At 44.3% G+C, this 20955-nt stretch overlaps 3 protein-coding genes across 5 annotated transcripts in view; 1 reads left to right on the top strand and 2 right to left on the bottom strand.

The window, feature by feature from the left end:
- Nucleotides 1-2312, top strand: part of LOC117393144 (centrosomal protein of 170 kDa protein B-like) — a 48137-nt gene extending 45825 nt beyond the window's left edge. The window contains exon 24 of the mRNA XM_055232373.1: nt 2190-2312. Within this exon, the coding sequence (XP_055088348.1) occupies nt 2190-2312 (123 nt within the window). The remainder of the gene's footprint in view (nt 1-2189) is intronic.
- Nucleotides 1-20955, bottom strand: part of smpdl3a (sphingomyelin phosphodiesterase acid like 3A) — a 70830-nt gene that overhangs the window by 31882 nt on the left and 17993 nt on the right. For 2 of the 3 annotated variants that reach the window (XM_055232090.1, XM_033990454.2), the window contains exons 8-9: nt 19965-20089; nt 18794-19358 (exon numbers count right to left, since the gene is read on the bottom strand). In XM_055232090.1, coding sequence (XP_055088065.1) covers nt 19053-19358; nt 19965-20089 — 431 coding nt within the window. In that variant the 3' untranslated portion in view covers nt 18794-19052. Of the gene's footprint in view, nt 1-18793; nt 19359-19964; nt 20090-20955 lie in introns of those variants that run through there. The other variant, XM_055232091.1, reaches the window with a different exon arrangement.
- LOC117393143 (transcription factor Sox-11-like) lies at nt 7041-10598 on the bottom strand. The gene is made up of 3 exons (XM_033991339.2): nt 10156-10598; nt 8799-8941; nt 7041-7534 (listed from the first exon to the last, which is right to left on the bottom strand). Exons 1-3 carry the CDS (start codon nt 10566-10568, stop codon nt 7275-7277), a joined length of 816 nt encoding a protein of 271 aa, XP_033847230.1. The 5' UTR covers nt 10569-10598; the 3' UTR covers nt 7041-7274.

Below are 20955 nucleotides of genomic sequence, written 5' to 3'. Positions count from 1 at the left end.
TGAGCTAGTTTCTTGCAGAGTTTCATCTTTCTATGTTTAAAAAGATTTAGAGTGTTCTTCCATTGGCGCAATGTATTTAGACTTTTTAAGGGCGCGCCACAGAGACATTTTTCATCATTTTCAATTATGCTTTTAGAGTACTCCTTACTTTGGTAAACTTGAATTTTAGGCCATATTTTGATTAGTGTAGTAGAGCATCTATTTAGTCTACAACAAAATCCAGTACTGTACTCTGAACCCCATTTCAATGACATATTTCTTATGTTACCATGGTTACATGGCTGTAGATAGAGGTCTGTCCTCATTGGGTTTTTTGTTCAGTCTGGCAAGATGGCCGTATGTGCCAAATTTCAATTGTCTATGAGAAACTTTGCCAAAAAATGTACTGGAGTTTTTGAATATTTTTACTAACAAATAAAAAACAAAAAAATCAATCCAGTCACAAAAATAATAAATAATAACAACAATAATGGATTTTTTTCCCCCACACATTATTTTTCTCTTAAACCATAAAAGCTACTGCTCATATTGTGCGTCATCACAAATAAGGCTTCTGTGATTGTTTTCCCATTTCCACGTCAACTCGATTGTCGTATATGAATTTTTGAAAATGAAATTTGAGTCATTTTGGGAAATAGTGCCATGATTTGAGCTCGTAAATCTGCATAAATGCTGTATTAGCTTTTTCTCAACAAAAAAAGTGTGAAAGAGAAACTTTTTTTTTAATATTCCAAAAATTCCTATTTTTGTTGAAAATTCACCATGACCACACACAAAGTCATATTCAAAATGTAACTGATAATCTTTAATTGCACATGGGTTTTGTGTTTTGGCCAAATTTGAAGTGTTTATGATGAAAATTGTGTGAGGAAATGTCATACATGCGACAGTGTTTTTTTGTCATTCCCGGGTTTGATCCAATATGGCTGACTTCCAGTATGTTTTAGGGCGGGGCCATAATATCATTTTTGTCATGTCCATGTTCTGTTTTTTGACTTGAGTTTCAGATTTTTACGTAGATTTTTTCCCCGGTCAGGCTCCCATTGGCCCCATGAAAACCAAAGTTTGAGGGGGCGATACCGAGTCTTCTTTTGTTATTTTTTCTCGAGGTCTTCAGTGACAATTTGAGCTCATTGAGTTCTAATTTTTGATACTTGTCAGGTCGTGTTTACTACTTGATTTTTGCCATTTTCCTGGCTCCGGACACTGTCTCACCGGGAGTTTGTCCCAAGCTCGGGCCTAGTGAGTTTTGTGTACATAAAATTTCAAACATTATGAGATTTTCTCTTCGACTACGATCAGTAAATCATCTCATTACATCACATGTCCAACCAGGATATCGACTGATCTTATATTTGGAAGCTGATAACTGATGAGCTAATACATCCTTAATCTCAACCAGTTCAGAGAGGGTCTACAACAGGGGTGTCAAACTCATTTTGGTCTGGGGGCCACATACGACTTAATTTGATCTCAAGGGGGCCGGGCCAGAAAACTCACAGCATAAATACTAGCAATAAGTAGAAACATTTGTGCAGCGAAACATGTAAAATATTTTTATTGAAGAGAACTGTTCCTTTATAAAATATTAAGAACAACCTGAAACTCTCTCATTTTTGTGCAGTACAACTCAATACAGTAATTTTGAAAGAAAAAAAAAAAAAAAAAAAAAAAAAAAAAAACACATTTAGATTTGATTAGAGCATGTGCAGATTAATACAGAAATGCTTTGAACTCAACATTCTGCACATGAAAACAAAAGAAAAAGATCCAGACCTAAAATCATCAGCATTTTACCTTTTTATTTTACTGGATTTAGTCATGCTTTGTTTTTGATACAGAAACTTGGCATCTTTTAGCCTGCACAGGTGCATCAATATCAGGCATCATATCTTAAGTAGCTGCCAATTTCAAAATGTCATTTAAGTGCTTGCGTGTAGCTTTGAGCGCAGCTTTGTTTTATTAAGGTTCATTATTACGGTTTTGAAGATGATGCTATTTTGCTAGCAATCAGAAGCAAGCAATTTTGCTGAGTTTATTTTTTATTACAAATTAGCTGAGGGCCGGATCAAGTTTATAGGCGGGCCGGATCCGGCCCCTGGGGCGCATGATTGACACCCCTGGTCTACAAGGACCTCAACCAGTTCAGAGGGGGTCTCAACCAGTCTTAAACTGGTCTCGTGTTTCAGGTTTTGGTCGAGATCCTACAGGAGTTGAGGAAAGTCCTGGTCCAGCTTCATGTGATGAACTGTGTCGTGGAGATGCCTCGAGTCCAGACCAGAGATAAGAAACCAGTCCCAAAGAGGTCCTGAGACCAGAGACCAGAGCAGACCAGACCAGACCAGACCTGAGACAAGACCAGAGTTCAGACTAGAGATTAGAGCAGAGACTAGACCAGATACCAGAGTCCAGACCTGAATGCACCTCTTTTACACCAAATGCTTTCTGTCCTCTCTGAAAACCGACAAAAGCACAAAGTTGGATCTACAATAGTTCTATAATCCTGTAGTCCTGTCTACTCTGTACTGTAGTCTAGTTCTGGTTGTGGTCTGGTCCTGGATCTTAACTTTGATGAGCAGAAGATCCTGAATTTTGGACTTTTCTTGGAGGAATGACAGAGTATTCAAAGAACCCCAAACATTGTGTACTTCATCGCTGCTGTTTCCCACCACCACTGTAATGCTGAGCTGTTCCATTTTTACACACCTCCTCTGGTTGGTCCAATGTCCTATCACACTGCGTCTGATTGGCCGATAGTGCTGTAAACTGCGTGTGATTGGCTGAATGTAAACTGTGTGTGATTGGCTGAATGTAAACTATGTGTGATTGGCAAATGATACAACCAAGCCTCCTCTAATTGGCTGATAGTACTATAACTGCATGTGATTGGCCAACTATTTACTAAAACTCCAAACACTGCAGCACAAACAAACATGCCGTCTGAGTCACACGATGAGTTTTAGAATTTAAAAGTGTTTCAATCTGATCGAGAAATGTATTAATTTACTTTATTTATTTGTTTATTTATTTATTTATTTATCTGTGACAAAAATTTTAAAAAGTGTGTCTTTGCTTTAAAAGAAAGAGTTCCACAGCTTTATGACTTTTGTTTTTGAGAAAACCTGAGCCTCTTGTACTCTTATTTATAGAAGCATTTTTGGATGTGGAGATTTCTTTTATACAAATGCCTTTTTTTGTTTTTACAATGCTTATCTGTAAAGTTGATTTATTACGGTTTATTCTCTTGTTTATTTTCACTCTTGAGCTGTAGTTGAACGTGACACTGAACTATGTGAGACTGTGTAGAAGAGGTTATAACATGTAGCCAAACCATCTTTTTCTACAGTGTTTCAAAACTGTGTCTGATTGGCCAAATGTTATGCCAGGCTGCGGCTGATTGGTCGAATGTTGTGAAATGTAAAATAGTCACATTTTGCTGTTTTTGTCTCAATAAAACTGTATTCGCTCAAATGTGTGATTCCAAACTTGCAGTCCCAGGCCTAAAGCAGGGGGCGCTGCCACTGCACACAGGGTCAGGGGTCAGCAAAATAAATCTTACTTTTCTGGACCTTTCTGTAGTTTTCAATCAAGCCCAGTATAAGAAATGTGCCAAATGTGTCTGAACATATTAAATTGCAGAAGAGGCTTTATAATAATACACAGAGATTAAATTGATATTATATTATACAGAAATGATATAATACAGATATTTTGTCTGTGTAATCCCTCAGTTGTCCAGGTCTGATTCATAGTAAAAGCTGAAGTGAAATCTGTCAACTAGACAAAACATTGTAGGAGTGAAGACATTTCACTGCTCATCCAAGCCGCTTCTTCAATTTTGATACAGATATTGTATTATACAGAAATTATATTATATAAAGATTATATTATTGAGATATTATATTATACAGAAATTATATAATACAGACACAGTATTTTACAGAGATTATATTACACACAAAACAAACAGGAGCAAACAGATTAGGATTGTTAAAGCTGAAACTGGAGACAATAGTTGTTTACACTTTCAGTGTAGTTAGCTCCTCCTTTCAGACAGATATAAGGCCGTGTCCACCAGCAATCTGACCAGAACTGAAGAAGAGGCTTGGATGAGCAGCCAAACATGATTTGTCCAGTAGACAGATTTATATTTCTTCTTTTGTTACTACCTTATACAAATATTTGATTATACACAGATATATTATACAGAGATTATGCAGATTATAATATACATTTATTATAGTATACAAAGATTATAAAGAGATTATATTCTACAGATTATGCAAAGATTATATTATAAACATATTATATTGTACACAGATTATATTATACAAAATCTAAACTAGCCGAGAGACATGAGGGGTGAGGGAAGTCTGGGAGTCCCTGCTTAGACTGCTGCCCCTGCGACCCGGCCCCGGATAAGCGGAAGAAAATGGATGGATGGAAAATTTAAACTTTATAGAGATTTTACACAGTTTATATTATACACAGATTCTACAGAGATTATGTTATACACAGAATGTATAACACACTGTTCAGTTCCTTGTACTGTTTTTAAATTAATGCTGAAGAAACTCATGTCATATATTGTAAAACTGGTGTGGCAGATGTTAGGGATCAGAGTCAGATTAGTCTTCAGGAAAATAAACACAGCATGCAGACTACATGTGGGTATTTTAAACTGGAAGGACAATAAAAAATAAAAAAATATCAAAGACGAAATGAAAACAGAAAAACTTAAACGCCTTGAAGAAGGGGACAAATGAAATCAACTAATGTTACACCAAGTAACATCAGGAGATGTAGAAGAGGTTTACACTGCAGACTTGTTATGAATCAGTACCAAAAGTAACCAAAACGTTAGCAAGACAGAAACTTGTGACACAATTAAAACTATTGATAGTGATGAAGTTCAACATATGAGTTTAAGAAATAAGAAAATTGTCTCTTCGGTTGCTATGATACTCGCAGCCGTACTCGGCTCAAAAATGGCCCCTATAACTGCTAGCCTTGTGATGAGCTTCATTTGACTGGAGCCGAATGATGTGGGTGGCATCACACTCACTTAGTTCACTTCTCTGTACAGTTTGTGGTTTAGATCAACAAAAAGCATTTGATAGTGTTGAAGTCTTGGGAAAATTTGGTTTTAATGACATCTCAATCCAGTGTATTGAGACACTTTAACATAAACCCACAGCCAGAGCCAGAGTCCAGCTAAAAGAGGGACTAGACAGGGCTGCCCCATCTCCCCAGTTCTGTTTTCCCTATACGGTGAGCCCCAGTACGGGCAGTAAGGCTAGGTCCAAAAAGAGGCTGAGCAACACCTCATTAGTGTTTATTTTATTCTTAATACCGTTGTGGTTGCAAAATAAATATATCTAAGACACAAATTCTATGTTTCAATTATTCACCTTCCAAGGTTTAGACCAGTATAGGTTAAAGTGGAACTCAGAAACTCTAAAGTGTTTGGATATAACTTTGACAGTAACTGATGTGTTTCAAATGAACTACAGCAGAACAGAAGCAGATATTAAGAAGATTTAGATTGATGTTCTACTCTGCCCTCAAATTATAAAAATGAACGTTCTCCCTAGGTTGTTGTTATTGTTCCAAACTCTTCCACTTCCTGTATGGGATAACATGATCTTAAGGTTTATATGGAATGGAAACGCAGCTCCCAAAACAGAAAGAGGACTTTTACTCAGTCCAACTCAGACCTTCAGCTCTTTGCAGACCAGATTGTGAGGCACGGTGGAGACACTGAAGAAGTTAGGGTTAAAAAAAAGCACAAACATGTGTTTCATCGTCTTTTGGGTCAAGATGAACCAAAATGTGAAGTTAGAGGCACAAATCCTTTTTATGTAATGAAAGGGGCTACACACCGTCTGGAAAGCTAAATAAAGAGGCTAAACGCAATCTGTGGAACGCCAACATTGTTTAAAGGAGCTAAACGCCGTCTGTGGAATGCTAAATAAAGGGGCTAAACGTCATCTATGGAACACCAACATTAACTAAAGGGGCTAAAGGCCATCTGTGGAATGCTAACGCTAAATGCAGTCTGTGGAACACTAACTAAAGGGGCTAAATGCCGTATGTGGAACCCTAATGTTTGTACAGCTAAAGAATAGACATCACCTGGAAAATAAAGACTTTAGATATTTGTACAAAACACATCAGACCTGACTTTCTATGAGGAACCACCAGGGGTCACTGCTCACATGAGGCCTGACTCACAGGAGACAGACCTCCACCCTGTAGGAGGCTGTGTGGAGAAATGGAGGCTGATCACACACATGTATTTTGAAGTAGCCTGAAAATAAGAGGTATATTAAACACAATGAAATTCCATGAGGATTGTGGAGTGTCTCAGTGATGGCCACAGCAACATATAATCTTACACACACGCACATATACACACACACACACACATATATCATTACCAAACACAGGCATAAAAGAACATTGTGTGGTTTTGATATATATTGCTTCAACCATTCTGATTATTGATATTGTTGATTATTCCCAGTGAGTCAGACACCCTCCCTCCATGGACAGACAGTGAGGCAATGGTTTAGAGTCTCAGCGTTTATTTCACAAACATATTGCACAAAATAAATCCTCAAACAAAATCCAAACTGAAACGGATTAATGCGAGTCCACTAAGCAACAGAACAAGTGCCTTTACAAAAATAAGACTGCTAAAAATATGAGGCCTGTGCTCGGACGGATAAGGACTCTGAGGCCTGTCTTAGTCCCTGTCTCAGTCCCTGGTTTGGAGGTAGCTCTGTGGGTTAGCTTTGGTTCAGCCTTTGGTTCAGCCCCCGGTTTTTGGAGGTAGCGCTGTGGGTTAGCATTAGCTCTTTGTTTGGGGATGGGGAGGAGAGGTCAAGGGGTCATGGTTTGAGAGGCGGAAGGGGTCAGGCTCAGGGTCAAAGATGAAGTGTTCAAGTGACACTTCAACAAACCAAAAAAATGATAAATCTACTGTTTCTCAAACCTCACACCGGATCTAAATCGGTCTAACCTGAACCCCAAGGGCCTGGGATTAAACCAAGACTGACCCAGGACTAAAAGAGGTGTATGTGCTGAGACAGACAGTATTAGAGGTATTAGTGTTCCAAAGTGTGGACTTGGTATCAGCCGATCTCTAGTTTGACTGAACCGAATATTTGGAGTCCAGAGAAACCGATGTCCATAAACTCATAGAGATATCGTCCATCTGTAAAACCAGCCGGCTCCTGGTGAAGCGTCAGTTTAAGGCCTGGTCCAGATCCTCAGTAGCTAAAGACCAGGTCTGTGAGGTGGGCAGGGAGCCAGTCCCTGTGGGTCCTGTAGTCTGGGAACTCAAAGTGGGACCGGACTGAGGCCTCACTGCACCAGTCCAAGTCCAGCTCCAAGTCCAAGTCCTGGTCCAGGCTCAGAAGCGGGTTTGAGGGTGGGCAGAGGGCGGGGCCAGACAAGGTCCAGGGGTCAGAGAGGGCAGGGTTAAGAGGGAAGTCCTCACTGAGGTCCTCTGAGTGAGCATCATCAAGGTCTGAAGACAGAGACTAGATTAGAACCAGGGGTAATGCAGGACTAAAGGGGATCTAAACCCAGAAGAAAGAGGGTCTAAACTAGGACTAAAGAGGGTCTAGACAGGGTCTAAACCAGGACTAAAGAGGGCCTAAAGAGGATCTAAATAGGGTCTAGAAAGGGCCTAGACAAGGACTAAAGAGGGTCTAAATCAGGACTGAACCAGGACTGAACCAGAACTAAAGAGGGTCTAAGCCAGGACTAAAGAGGGTCTAAACCAGGACTAACAAGGGTCTAAACCAGGACTAATGAGGGTCTAAAGCAGGACTAGCGAGGGTCTAAAGCAGGACTAAAAAGGGTCTAAACCAAGACTAATGAGGGTCTAAAGCAGGACTAAAGAGGGTCTAAACCAGGACTAAAGAGGGTCTAAACCAGGACTAAAGAGGGTCTAAACCAAGACTAAAGAGGGTCTAAACCAGGACTAAAGAGGGTCTAAACAAGACTAAAGAGGGTCTAAACCAAGACTAAAGAGGGTCTAAACCAAGACTAAAGAGGGTCTAAACCAAGACTAAAGAGGGTCTAAACCAAGACTAAAGAGGGTCTAAACCAAGACTAAAGAGGGTCTAAACCAAGACTAAAGAGGGTCTAAACCAAGACTAAAGAGGGTCTAAACCAGGACTAAAGAGGGTCTAAACCAAGACTAAAGAGGGTCTAAACCAGGACTAAAGAGGGTCTAAACCAGGACTAAAGAGGGTCTAAACCAGGACTAAAGAGGGTCTAAACCAGGACTAAAGAGGGTCTAAACCAGGACTAAAGAGGGTCTAAACAAGACTAAAGAGGGTCTAAACCAAGACTAAAGAGGGTCTAAACCAAGACTAAAGAGGGTCTAAACCAAGACTAAAGAGGGTCTAAACCAAGACTAAAGAGGGTCTAAACCAAGACTAAAGAGGGTCTAAACCAAGACTAAAGAGGGTCTAAACCAGGACTAAAGAGGGTCTAAACCAAGACTAAAGAGGGTCTAAACCAGGACTAAAGAGGGTCTAAACCAGGACTAAAGAGGGTCTAAACCAGGACTAAAGAGGGTCTAAACCAAGACTAAAGAGGGTCTAAACCAGGACTAAAAAGGGGCTAAACCAGGACTAATGAGGGTCTAAAGCAGGACTAACGAGGGTCTAAGCCAGGACTGAACCAGGTTTACCCCAGGTCCACGTTTCCCGCCCCGGTCTAAACTCAGTGGAGGCTTAAAGTCTTGGTCTGGATCTAGGACTCGGGCGTAGGGGTCTGACCTGGCTCGTCAGGGTCGGAGGTAGAGTTGTGTCTCGTGAGCGTCTTGTGGACATTGTAATGCCGTCGCTCAGTTGCCATGGAGACGTATCCCTGCTCTTCCTCAGAGTCTTCATCGTCTGAATCATCGTCAACCTCAAAGTACCTGAGAATGTTCAAACAGAAGTGAGACGCAGGGAATGTCATGTCAGACCAGAGGTGTATGTAGTACTATGTAGTTCTCAGAACTGAAGAAGCAGCTTGGATGAGCAACGCAACATCTTCACTCTTACGACGATTTGTCCAATTGACAGATTTAAACTTTTGCTGTAGATCAGACCTGGATGTGGACCTGGACCTGTGTACTACCTACTACACAACTGTATACCGCACTACATTTGTCTCCAGTAGGTTAGACTACTGTAACAGCCTGCTTAGTGGCCTCTCTAAACGAGCCTCTGCACTGGCTTCTGTGGCTCAGGGAATAGACTTTAAAGCAGCTCTGATTGTATACAAGTCTCTCCTTGGCTTAGCACCAAAGAACATCTCCCACATGTTAGTGCCATATGAACCATCTCACACTCTGAGGACTTCAGGGACCAGCCTCCTGGCTTATTCCTGGTTTAGTTCCTGCCACCTGCTTGTGCCCAGAGCCAGGACTAAACATGGGGAATCAGTGTTTCAGTTTTGTGCAGCCAAAATCTGGAACAATCTTCCAGAAGATGTGAGACAGGTCTCTACTTTGACAATGTTTAAATCCAGGCTCAAAACAGCTGTGTTCAGCTGTGCATATGACTAAAAGAGGAGATGCAGGAAAAAAAAAAAAAAAAACTTTCAATGTTCATTTTATGATTATTTATGTTTGATTTGTTGTATTGTGATTTTAATGCCTTTCTTATTCTGTAAAGCACTTTGAATTACTTTATGTACGAACTATACAAATAAACTTTCCTTGCTACATACTGTACCGTGTAGTACATACTGTATACTACATACTGTACACTATATACTGTGTACTACAGATTGTACTGTATACTACATACAGTGTTCTACGTACTAGAGCCTGTACTGTACCCTAAATACTGTACTGTACACACTACATACTGTACTGTGTACTGTACTGTACACACTACATACTGTACTGTGTACTGTACACACTACATACTGTACTGTGTACTGTACTGTACACACTACATACTGTACTGTGTACTGTACTGTATACTGTACTGTACACACTACATACTGTATTGTGTACTGTACACACTATATACTGTACTGTACACTACATACTGTACTATACTGTGTAGTAAAGTGTCGGAGTGAGCCACACTGCTTCACTGTTTTATTCTTCACTCTAATCTGGGCCCAGAGCCTTCTCACCGGTGCTCGGGGACGCGGTGCCTCTGCTCCTCCAGCCCCGGGTGAGGGAGCCTGTGCTGTGGCCCCTGAGAACCGCTCTTGCCGCTGGCAACCGCGGCTCTTCCTGTGCGGGGCTTCTTGTGGACCGGGGGGGCGTGTTTGGGTAGCGGGTTGGGGGTAGGAGCTCTCGCGGCGGGCAGGGGGCAGCCCTCGGTTCGGGCCTTCTTCTTTGGCCGGTACTTGTAGTCCGGGTAGTCGGCCATGTGCTGGAGCCGCAGCCGCTCCGCCTCACGGATGAACGGCACCTTTTCGGCCTCGGGGAGCGTCTTCCAGCGGCGGCCCAGCTGTTTGGAGATCTCGGCGTTGTGCATGTCCGGGGCCTGCGCCATGATTTTCCGCCGCTCGATCTTGGACCACACCATGAAGGCGTTCATTGGCCTCTTAATGTGCCCCGCGGCCGCTTTGCAGGGAACAGGCGGCTCGGCTCCGTGTTCCACCTCGGTCTTCATGGCCCCAAGTTCCATGTGCTGCACCATGCTTCGATGTTAATATTCCCGGTGTGCCCGTATGTGTCCAAGCAGAGCCGCGTCTGTCTGTCTCTCTGTGGAGAGTCCCGGCCTGTGCCCGGTAAAGTCACCGTATATTCCTGTAGTTTTCCGTGTTTTTTGGAGAGGAGGTTCGGACTGAGTTTAAAACTTCTCAAACCGGCGTCTTCTTAACCGCGCCAGACGAGCCCGCCCTCAACCAATCAACGCGCTGCTTTCTCAGAGCTGCTCCCGCCTCCTTCGCGATGTAAGCCAATCAGAGCGCAGGCCACGCCCTCTCCGCCGGCCGTTACTCCACTCATTCATCTGTTCGTTTTTCATTCATTCCTCTTTTTTTCCCTCGTTCCTCTCTTCCCGCTTTCCACCACCCCGGACAACCGGGCCCGGGCCTCACGGAGCAGTCCCGGAGGAGACACAGGCAGAAGGAGAGGCCGGGGAGAGGGGACACGGGGAGAAGATGCCGGGGAGCGGAGAGGGGACACTGGGGGAGAAGCCCCCCGCTGTGAAAGGCTGGGCTTTCACAACAAGCTCCAGCTGCAGCAGAACCAGGGGAAGAGGGGCCAGAAGCTGGCAGAGGAGGGAGGACAGGGGGCTCCTGGTGAGGAGGAGGGGGAGGAGGTGTAAATGGCGCTTTTAAAATTGAAATCTGACCTGATCTACAATAAGATCAGGCTGGTTCTGACCCACTCAGACTGAAGTTCAGTACTCGTGGAAGTAGAAGGTGTACTACACACAAACAGAAGCACTCACATGTCTTTACAGGGTCTTTGTGTTGCTCAGAGGCACAACAGCAGAGTGCTGGTTCTGCAGTCAGTGTGTTACTAAGTAGTCGCAGTAGGAGTAGTAGTAGTATTAGTGGCAGTAGTAGCAGTAGTGGTGGTAGTAGTAGTAGTGGTAGTAGTAGTAGTAGTAGTAGCAGTATTAGTAGAGTAGCAGCTGTAATAGAGTAGTAGCAGTAGTAGTAACAGTAATAGTAGTAGTAGCAGCAGTAGTAGTAGTAGTAGCAGCAGTAGTGGCAATAGTAGCAGTAGTGGCAATAGTAGTAGCAATAGTAGAAGCAGTAGCATTAGTAGTAGTAGCAGTAGTAATAGTAGTAGTAGCAATAGTAGTAACAGTAATAGCAGTGGTAGTAGTAATAGTAGTAACAGTAATAGCAGTGGTAGTAGTTGTAGCAATAGAAGTAATAGTAGTAGCAGTAGTAGTAATAACAGTAGTAGTAGCAGCAGTAGTAGAGTAATTGCAGTAGTAGTAGCAGTAGTAGTAACAGTAGTAGTAGTAGTAGTAGTAGCAGCAGTAGTAGTAGGAGCAGTAGTGGCAATAGTAGTAGTAGTAGTAGCAGTAGTAGTAGCAATAGTAGCAGTAGCATTAGTAGTAGTAGTAGTAATAGTAGTAGTAGTAGCAATAGTAGTAACAGTAATAGCAGTGGTAGTAGTTGTAGCAGTAGAAGTAATAGTAGTAGCAGTAGTAGTAGTAGTAGTAGTAGTAGTAGTAGTAGTAGTAGTAGTAGTAGTAGTAGTACCAGTAGCAGTAGTAGCAGATGTGGCAATAGTAGTAGTAGTAGCAGTAGTAGTAACAGTAATAGCAGTGGTAGTAGTAGTAGTAGTAGCAATAGTAATTACAGTAATAGCAGTGGTAGTAGTTGTAGCAGTAGAAGTAATAGTAGTAGCAGTAGTAGTAGTAACAGTAGTAGTAGTAGTAGTTGAAGTAGTAGAGTAATTGCAGTAGTAGTAGTAACAGCAGCAGCAGTAGTAGTGTACTAGTAGCAGTAGTAGTAGTAACAGTAGTAGTTGTAGCAGTAGTAGTAGTAACAGTAGTAGTAGTAGTAGTAGCCGTAGTAGTAGTAGCAGTAGTAGTAGTAGTAGCAGTAGTAGTAGGAGGAGTAGTGGCAATAGTAGTAGTAGTAGTAGTAGTAGTAGCAATAGTAGTAGTAGCAGCAAAAGTCGTAACAATAGTAGTAGTAACAGTAGTAGTATTAGCAGTAGTAGCAGTAGCAGTAGTAGCAGAGGTGGCAATAGTAGTAGTAGTAGTAGTAGCAGTAGTATTAGTACCAATAGTAGTAGCAGTAGCAGTAGTAGTAGTAGCATTAGTAGTAGTAGTAGTAGTAGTAGCAGCAGCAGTAGTAGTATTAGTAGCTGCTGTAGTTGTAGTGGTAGTAGTAGTAGTAATAGTAGTAGCAGTAGTAACAGTGGTAGTAGAAGCAGTAGTAGTAGTAGCAGAAGTAGCTGTAGTAGTCGTAGCAATAGTAGTAGCAGTAGTAATAGTAGTGCTGGTAGTAGTAGGAAGAGTAGTAGTAGTAGCAGTAGTAGCAGAGGTGGCAATAGTAGTAGTAGTAGTAGTAGCAGTAGTATTAGTACCAATAGTAGTAGCAGTAGCAGTAGTAGTAATAGTAGCAGCAGCAGTAGCAGCAGTAGCATTAGTAGTAGTAGTAGTAGTAGTAGCAGCAGCAGTAGTAGTATTAGTAGCAGCAGTAGCATTAGTAGTAGTAGTAATAGTAGTAGCAGCAGCAGTAGTAGTATTAGTAGCTGCTGTAGTTGTAGTGGTAGTAGTAGTAGTAATAGTAGTAGCAGTAGTAACAGTGGTAGTAGAAGCAGTAGTAGTAGTAGCAGAAGTAGCTGTAGTAGTCGTAGCAATAGTAGTAGCAGTAGTAATAGTAGTGCTGGTAGTAGTAGGAAGAGTAGTAGTAGTAGCAGTAGCAGTAGTAGTGTCAGTAGTAGTAGTAATTCATTCATATTAAACTAGATCTTTCTTTGTTGACCGTCTGAATTTGAAAGGAGGGTGCTGCGCTCTGATTGACCCATCTCTAATCCTGCTGTGCTGTGATTGGGGCAAGGCTCAGACAGGACACACTTCACTAAAGCCTAATTTTCATAACAACTACTTTTCCCACAATCCCCTGGGGCTCCACAATGACCTCCACAATGACCTCCTGGGGAGTCCCACTTATGAATAATGACTGTAAACAAGGCATCAAGACCATGACTAGACCATGACTAGATCATGACTAGACCATGACTAGACCAGGACTAGACCAGGACCAGATCAGGACTAAACCAGGACTAAACCAGGACTAAACCAGGACCAGACCAGGACCAGAACTACTGCAGCACCTCTTGGTTACAGGGTTGTAGTGGAGGTGAAGTGTCTTGCTCGTGGACACAAGAACAGAGCTGATGCTGTCTTGATCGTGTTCTTGCTCTGACACATGACCAATGCTTGTGTGAAGCAGTGAACTCAACCTGTTCTAGTACTCAAGCACTCATTTAACAGAACCATAATAATTTTGGTGAATGTGATAAAACATGAAATAAGTCACAAAATCTATCGATCTCTATTTTTATCCCTATTATATGGGAAAGGCATATGGGAGAAGCAATGCAGTAGCTGGTGGCTCTAAGAGAAGACCACGGCAACCTCCCTGATCCCTGAACAGAATCCTATCTAGAAAATATTGGACTGTACCAGGCCCTGACATGATCCATGCCTACTGACTACACTGCTCTCCATAAGCATTTGGCAGTACAAATGAACCAGCTGCTAAAGGATGGGAGACACCCTGAATGGCTAACTGAAGGGCGTACAATCCTCATCCAGAAGGATCCCTCAAAAGGTACAGTCCCATTCAAACTATCGGCCAATAACGTGTTTCTCCAGAAAATGGGGGCTCATGTCAGGCATCATCACAACTAAGATAAGTGGACACATGGATCAAAAACATGAACACAGCATTGGCAAAGATACCAGGGGTGCCAAACACCAGTTCCTGGTAGCCGAACAGTTGCCCGAGACTGCTGAACCCGTAAGACCAACCTGTGCACTGCCTGGGTTGATTACAAGAAAGCCTATAACTCAATGCCATACGCATGGATCACTGAATGCCGGGAGCTGTACAACATCAACAGGACTCTTAGAGCCTTCATTGCATACTCGATGAGGCTGCGAAAAACCACTCAAGACCAATAGCAAGCCACTTGCACAAGTGACCATCAAATGTGGCATATACCAAGGAAACACACTGTCTCCACTGCTGTTCTGCATAGGTCTAAAGCCCCTCAGCCAAATCATCAACACTGGCTATAGATACTGACTCAGGAATGGGGCCACCATCAGTCACCTCCTTTACATGGATGGCATCAAGCTGTATGCTAAGAATGTGTGAGACATTGACTCACTGATCCACACCACCAGGACCTACAGCACAGACATTGGAATGTCATTCGGGCTTGAGAAGTGTAGCCGGAGGTGGCAAAGAGAGAGGAAGGTAGTCCACAGAGAAGGGACCTCAGGAACAATAGCAGACAATGATGGAAGTACCTTGGTATCCCACAAGCAAATGCAACCTTGGAAAAAAAAAACAAGGAAAGCAGCCATGGCCAAATACCTCAGACGAGTAAAGCACGTCCTAAGGAGTCGGCTCAATGGCAAGAACAAGTCTCAGGTAATAAACAGTTACGTCCTGCCAGTAATCAGATACCCAGCAGGAATCATAAGATGGCCAAAGGAGGAGATTAAAAAAAGGAACATGAGAAACTAGAGAAATACCAGGGGCTCAAGGAAGAACTGGAGAAGTCCTGGAAGGCAAAGGCATCAGTGGTGCCCATGGTCATCGGAGCACTTGGGGCAGTGACCCCCAAACTGGAGGAGTGGTTACAGCAGATCCCAGGAAAAACATCAGACATCTCAGTACAGAAAAGTGCAGTACGAGGAACACCAAAGATCTATGCAGAACCCTCAAGCTCTCGGGCCTCTGGGAGAGGAACGGAGCCCGGAAAGAAAAAAAGGGACGGGACGAGACCACCTGTGGAGGGTGAGGATGAGTTTATTTTTATAATTTCACTGCTGGGATCGTGTTCACAGGCTCGCAAGCTTCCCTGTTTTTTCCTCCAAACGTAATGATTCAAATTGTGTCCAAGCATTTCAATTTTCATTTTAGTCAGACCACCATCGTTTCACTGTGAATAATGACACACTCTTACCAGCTTCAGCAGCATCTTCACAAGATCTTTTGCTTTTGTTCTTTGGTTGATATGTACATTTCAGACCAAAGCACGTTCATCTCTGGGAAACAGAACTCCTCTCCTTCCTGAGTGGTATGATAGTTGGACATTTCTGGGCCTTCAAATACATCCACCAGTGTGTCCATCCGTCCATCCATCCATCCATCTATTTTCTGCCGCTTATTCCGGGACAGGTCACAGGGGCAGCAGTCTAAGCAGGGACTCCCAGACTTCCCTCACCCCAGACACGTCCTCAAGCTCCTCCGGTGGGATCCCAAGGTGTTCCCAGGCCAGCCGAGAGACATAGTCTCTCCCGCGTGTCCTGGGTCTTCCCCGAGGTCTCACACCCAGAACACCTCCCTAGGGAGGTGTCCAGGAGGCAACCTGAGCAGATGCATGAGCCACCTCAGCTGGCTCCTCTCGACATGTAGGAGCAGCAGCTCTAATCCGAGCTCCTCACCCTATCTCTAAGGGAGCGCCCAGCCACCCTGTGGAGGTAACCCATTTCAGCTGCTTGTATCCTCAATCTTGTCCTTGAGTCATTACCCAGAGCTCATGACCATAGGTGAGGGTAGGAACGTAGATTGATCAGTAAATCGAGAGCTCCGCCTTTCAACTCAGCTCCTTCTTTACCACAACAGACCGATACAGCGACCGCATCACTGCAGATACTGCACCAATCCACCTGTCAATCTCATGCTCCATCCTTCCCTCACTCATAAACAAGACACCGAGATACTTGAACTCCTCCACTTGAAGCAGAGACTCACCACCCACCCGGAGAGAGCAAGCCACCTTTTTCCGGTCGAGAACCATGGCCTCAGATTTGGAGGAGCTGATTCTCATCCGAGCCACTTCACACTCAGCTACAAACTGCCCCAGTGCCTGCTGCAGGTCAAATGCCTTCTCCTGATCCACAAAACACATGTGGACTAGTTGGGCAAACTCCCATGAACCCTCGAGGACCCTATGAAGAAACCACACTGTTCCTCCTGAATCATGACAACATCCTCAGCTGAGGTCAGCAGCTCTCCACCTGCATTGTAAACAGTGTCGGTGAAGCACTGCTTCCCCCTCCTGAGGCGTCGGACGGTTTGCCAGAATCTCTTTGAGGCCGTCCTATAGTTCTCTCCTCCATGGCCTCCCCGAACTCCTTCTAACCCTGAGTTTTTGCCTTCGTGACAGCGGCACGCTTGACCCACTGGTACTCATCAGCTGCCTCAGGAGTCCTGTGAGCCAACAAGCTCGACAGGACTCCTTCTTCAGCCTAACGGCATCTCTTACTTCCGGTGTCTACCACCGGGTTCGGGGTTGCCGCCATGACAAGCACATGTAGCCCATGTGGTCTTTATGTTTGTTTTATTTCACCAAAATCTTGTTTTGTTTACTATTGAAATTGTACTTTAAGTTTATTGAGCTGTTTTGTCGGAGGCTTTTATTTTGGCGGTGCCTGCATTTCCCGCGGGGCCGCGCGGCTCCCCTCAGTTGCTGCAAGGAGAGCAGAGGGGAGGTAAGGAGTGGATTTGTTCCCGTGTCTACAGTTAAAATAGTTCATAGAAAGTTTGACAGTACCGTTTGTGTTTTGTTCCTGATTTGTAAGGCCTTCGCCATTATTCCTGTTATAAAGATATGTGTGAACAATGTTTTATATGTAAATACAGCACTTAGGAGAAGTACGGCTAGCGAGTGAATTTGGGTTAGCAAGTGCGATCTCACACGTGTCTGATACTTTGTCTTTCTGTAGACGTGCGGGATTGGCAGACCTGGACTGTGCTGTATTTTGATTTTTATTTGTTTCACACAGGTATGTGAATGTTATTTTTGTATGTCAACTTATAATGTAATTTAATTGTTATAAGCTTCAATTTGTAATTAGTTAATTATTAAAAAAAATATCAGTTGCTGCAAGGAGAGCAGAGGGGAGACGTGCGGGATTGGCAGACCTGGACTGTGCTGTATTTTGATTTTTATTTGTTTCACACAGATAATAAATCCTCCCCTGAATGGCCGACCCCTGTGTGTGGCTCAGTTTGTCTGTACAACACAACGCAGAAGGTGTTAGCCGGACAGCCTAAACCGCCCGGCTACACACAGCAGATCTTACAACCACAGCAGCTGCATCGAAAATAGAGGTAGAGAACATAGCCCACTTGGAGTCCATGTCTCCAACCTCCCACAGGATCAGGGAGAAGCTCTCCCGGAGGTGCGAGTGCGAGACCCCCGCGACAGGGCTCCGCCAGACATTCCCAAGAGACCCTTAGAGTACGCTTGCGTCTGCCAGGTCTGTCCGGCTTTGGTATAGACAGATTGTGGCTAGCACGGTAGTCTAATAACAGAACACCGCTTAGATTCAGATTAGGAAGGCCATTCTTTCCAATCACGCGTCTCCAGATGTCACTGTCGTTACCCCCAGGAGAACAATAGAGTCCCTAGTCTGTGCACTGTCAGGAACTCCAAGAAGGCCGAGTACTCTGCACTGCTGTTTGGCCCGTAGGCCGACACAACGGTGAGAGACCTATCCCTGACCCTGAGGCGCAGGGACGCGTCCCTCTCGTTCACCAGGGTGAACTCCCAACACGTGGCAGCTGAGCTGTGGGGCAGTGAACAAGCCCACACCAGCTCACACCAGCTCACTCCAGCTCGCTACAGCTCCCTGCGGGCAACGCCAGAGAAATGGAGAGTCCAGCCCATCTCAAGGAGTTGGGTTCCAGAGCCCAAGCTGTGCGTGGAGGTGAGGCCGACTATATCTAGTTGGTAATTCTCAACCTTCACATTTCAACTATATACAGTGTATGCTCCAGACAAGGCAGATTCAGTCTCAGGATCTTATCTTCTTGCTACAGGGTCCTGCTTTGCTTGCAATAATAACAGAAGTAATAGTAGTAGTATTACTAACAGCACTAGTAGTAGTAGTAATAGTAGTAATAGTTGTAGTGGTAGTACTAGTGACAGTAGTAGTAGTAGTTGCAGTTTATAGTATTTTGTCCCCTGTGGCTGCTCCTTCGCTTGGCACTCCATCTGTTACAGAGTCCTGGTCCACTCTTGGTTCAGTCCTTGTTTAGTCCTGGTTTAGTCCCGGTTTAGTCACACTTTTCCCAAAAAAATAAAACCACACAAATCTGTTTGATGCATGTTTATTACAAAAATACAAGTTTGTACCAAGAGTTTTTTTTAGAGTTTTAAACCAAAACCAGCATCAGACCCACATCCCCCAAACCCACAGACAAGAACAAAACACTGGCTTCAAGACACACAACCAAGTCCTGACCTGGTCCAAATCTATAGCCTTCATAAGTCCTGGTTTAGACCTGGTTTAGACCTGGCTCAGACCTGGCTCAGACCTGGCACAGACCTGGCTCAGACCTGGCTCAGTCACAGTTCAGACCCACCCTGCGCTGATACAGTCCTGGTACCCTCTCTGGTCCACGTGGAGGACCGCACAGACCTGGTTGACTTTGCAGATGCCCTCACAGGGGAGTTGAGGGTTGAAGTTCACATTGAAGTGGGCGAAATAGGTTTGGAATGCCTTACTCACTGGCGGGATCAAGCTGAACCCCAAACCCAGAAGAGACCCCGGACTCAGGTTCCTCAGACCGTAGGCCTCAGTCATCACATACTCCAAGCGCCACTGCGCACTCTGCTGGATGTTAGCCTCCGTCAGGTTCAGGTAGAACTGCCACAGGTCCTAAAGCAACACACTTAGGTCAAGACTTTAACCCACAACCTCCTCACAGAGAGGGAGAGGCAGGAATGTGAAGTTACCGTTACCAACACCGTTCAGCTCCAAATGAAGTTCATTGGAGCTGAACTGTTCAGTTATAGCAGCTAATCTGGAGCACAGTTCCATATTTGGAATTTCGAGTATCATACAACCAAAGAGTCAATTAGGAGCGAGGCTGTTGAAGGTAATGCCCCTTCCCACTCACACCGCTGGTTTGGCAGGTCAGTAATGCTGTCAATCAAACCGGTTGCTAACGCTAGTGGGAGCAACCTCAGGGAAAGAAGGCCCCTGATAGGTCTATTATTAATGTTCATATCTTGATTTGGGGACAAAATGGTCAAATAAAAACTCCAGGATCATGTAGAGTGGGTTAATGGGAATATTTTAAAATCAGAATGACGCATCTGACAGCAGCAGCTGCAGAGAGAGGGGACACAGTTTTTACATAGAAAGAAAATTGGAGCAAAAGTCGATGGAGCTCTGCCTAGAGACATACACTGATCACACAGGTGAGAGGAAGTTGTGGGTTCGACTCCTGATCACACAGGTGAGGCTGGTGGTCCTTCTAACCTGCACAGAGTAGGAGTCCAGTTGGAACAGGTAGACTCTGAATCCCGGGTTGTTGGAGGAGGGTTCTTTGACGTTCCTGATGGGAGTCACAGAAGGAGCCACAAATGCACTGTTCAGCGCCGCACCTGGACAGCAGTTTAAAGCCACATTACCGAAATTTTAACACACACACAAAAAAATACCAAAGCAAAAACAGAATTTAAAAAAAACAAACATTTTTGGTTTTGTTTATTTTACTGAAAAATGTTTCACAGCGGAGGTGTGGACCATGATGCTCTCACAGTTCAGTCTAGTACCTGTTAAGTCCTGGCTTAGTTCTGGTCCAGGTCTGGTCTAGTCCTGGTCTAGTCCTGGCTTAGTTCTGGTCCAGGTCTGGTCTAGTCCTGGTCTAGTCCTGGTCTAGTCCTGGTCTAGTCCTGGTCTAGTCCTGGTCTAGTCCAGGTCTGGTCTAGTCCTGGTCCAGGTCTGGTCTAGTCCTGGTCCAGGTCTGGTCTAGTCCTGGTCCAGGTCTGGTCTAGTCCTGGTCCAGGTCTGGTCTAGTCCTGGTCTAGTCCTGGTCTAGTCCTGGTCTAGTCCTGGTCCAGGTCTGGTCCAGGTCTGGTCCAGGACCTGGCTTAGACCTGGCTTAGACCTGGCTTAGACCTGGCTTAGACCTGGCTTAGACCTGGCTTAGACCTGGTTTAGACCTGGCTTAGACCTGGTCCAGTACCAGGCTTAGACCTGGTTTAGTCCTGGTTTAGTCCTGGCTTGGACCTGGTCCAGTACTGGCTTAGACCTGGCTTGGACCTGGTCCAGTACTGGCTTAGACCTGGCTTGGACCTGGTCCAGTACTGGCTTAGACCTGGCTTGGACCTGGTCCAGTACTGGTTTAGACCTGTCTTAGACCTGGTGTAGTCCTGGTCCAGTACCTGTTTGGTCTCTCAGGACCATGGACTTGGCTTAGTCTTGGGTTGGTCCTGGTCCATCCATTTTCTTCCACTTCGGCCCTGGA

Source organism: Periophthalmus magnuspinnatus, chromosome 24, assembly GCF_009829125.3.
Source record: "Periophthalmus magnuspinnatus isolate fPerMag1 chromosome 24, fPerMag1.2.pri, whole genome shotgun sequence".
In the NCBI taxonomy this organism is placed as follows: domain Eukaryota; kingdom Metazoa; phylum Chordata; class Actinopteri; order Gobiiformes; family Gobiidae; genus Periophthalmus; species Periophthalmus magnuspinnatus.
The sequence above is the reverse complement of the archived record's forward strand: the minus strand, read 5'-3'. Positions and strand labels throughout refer to the sequence as shown.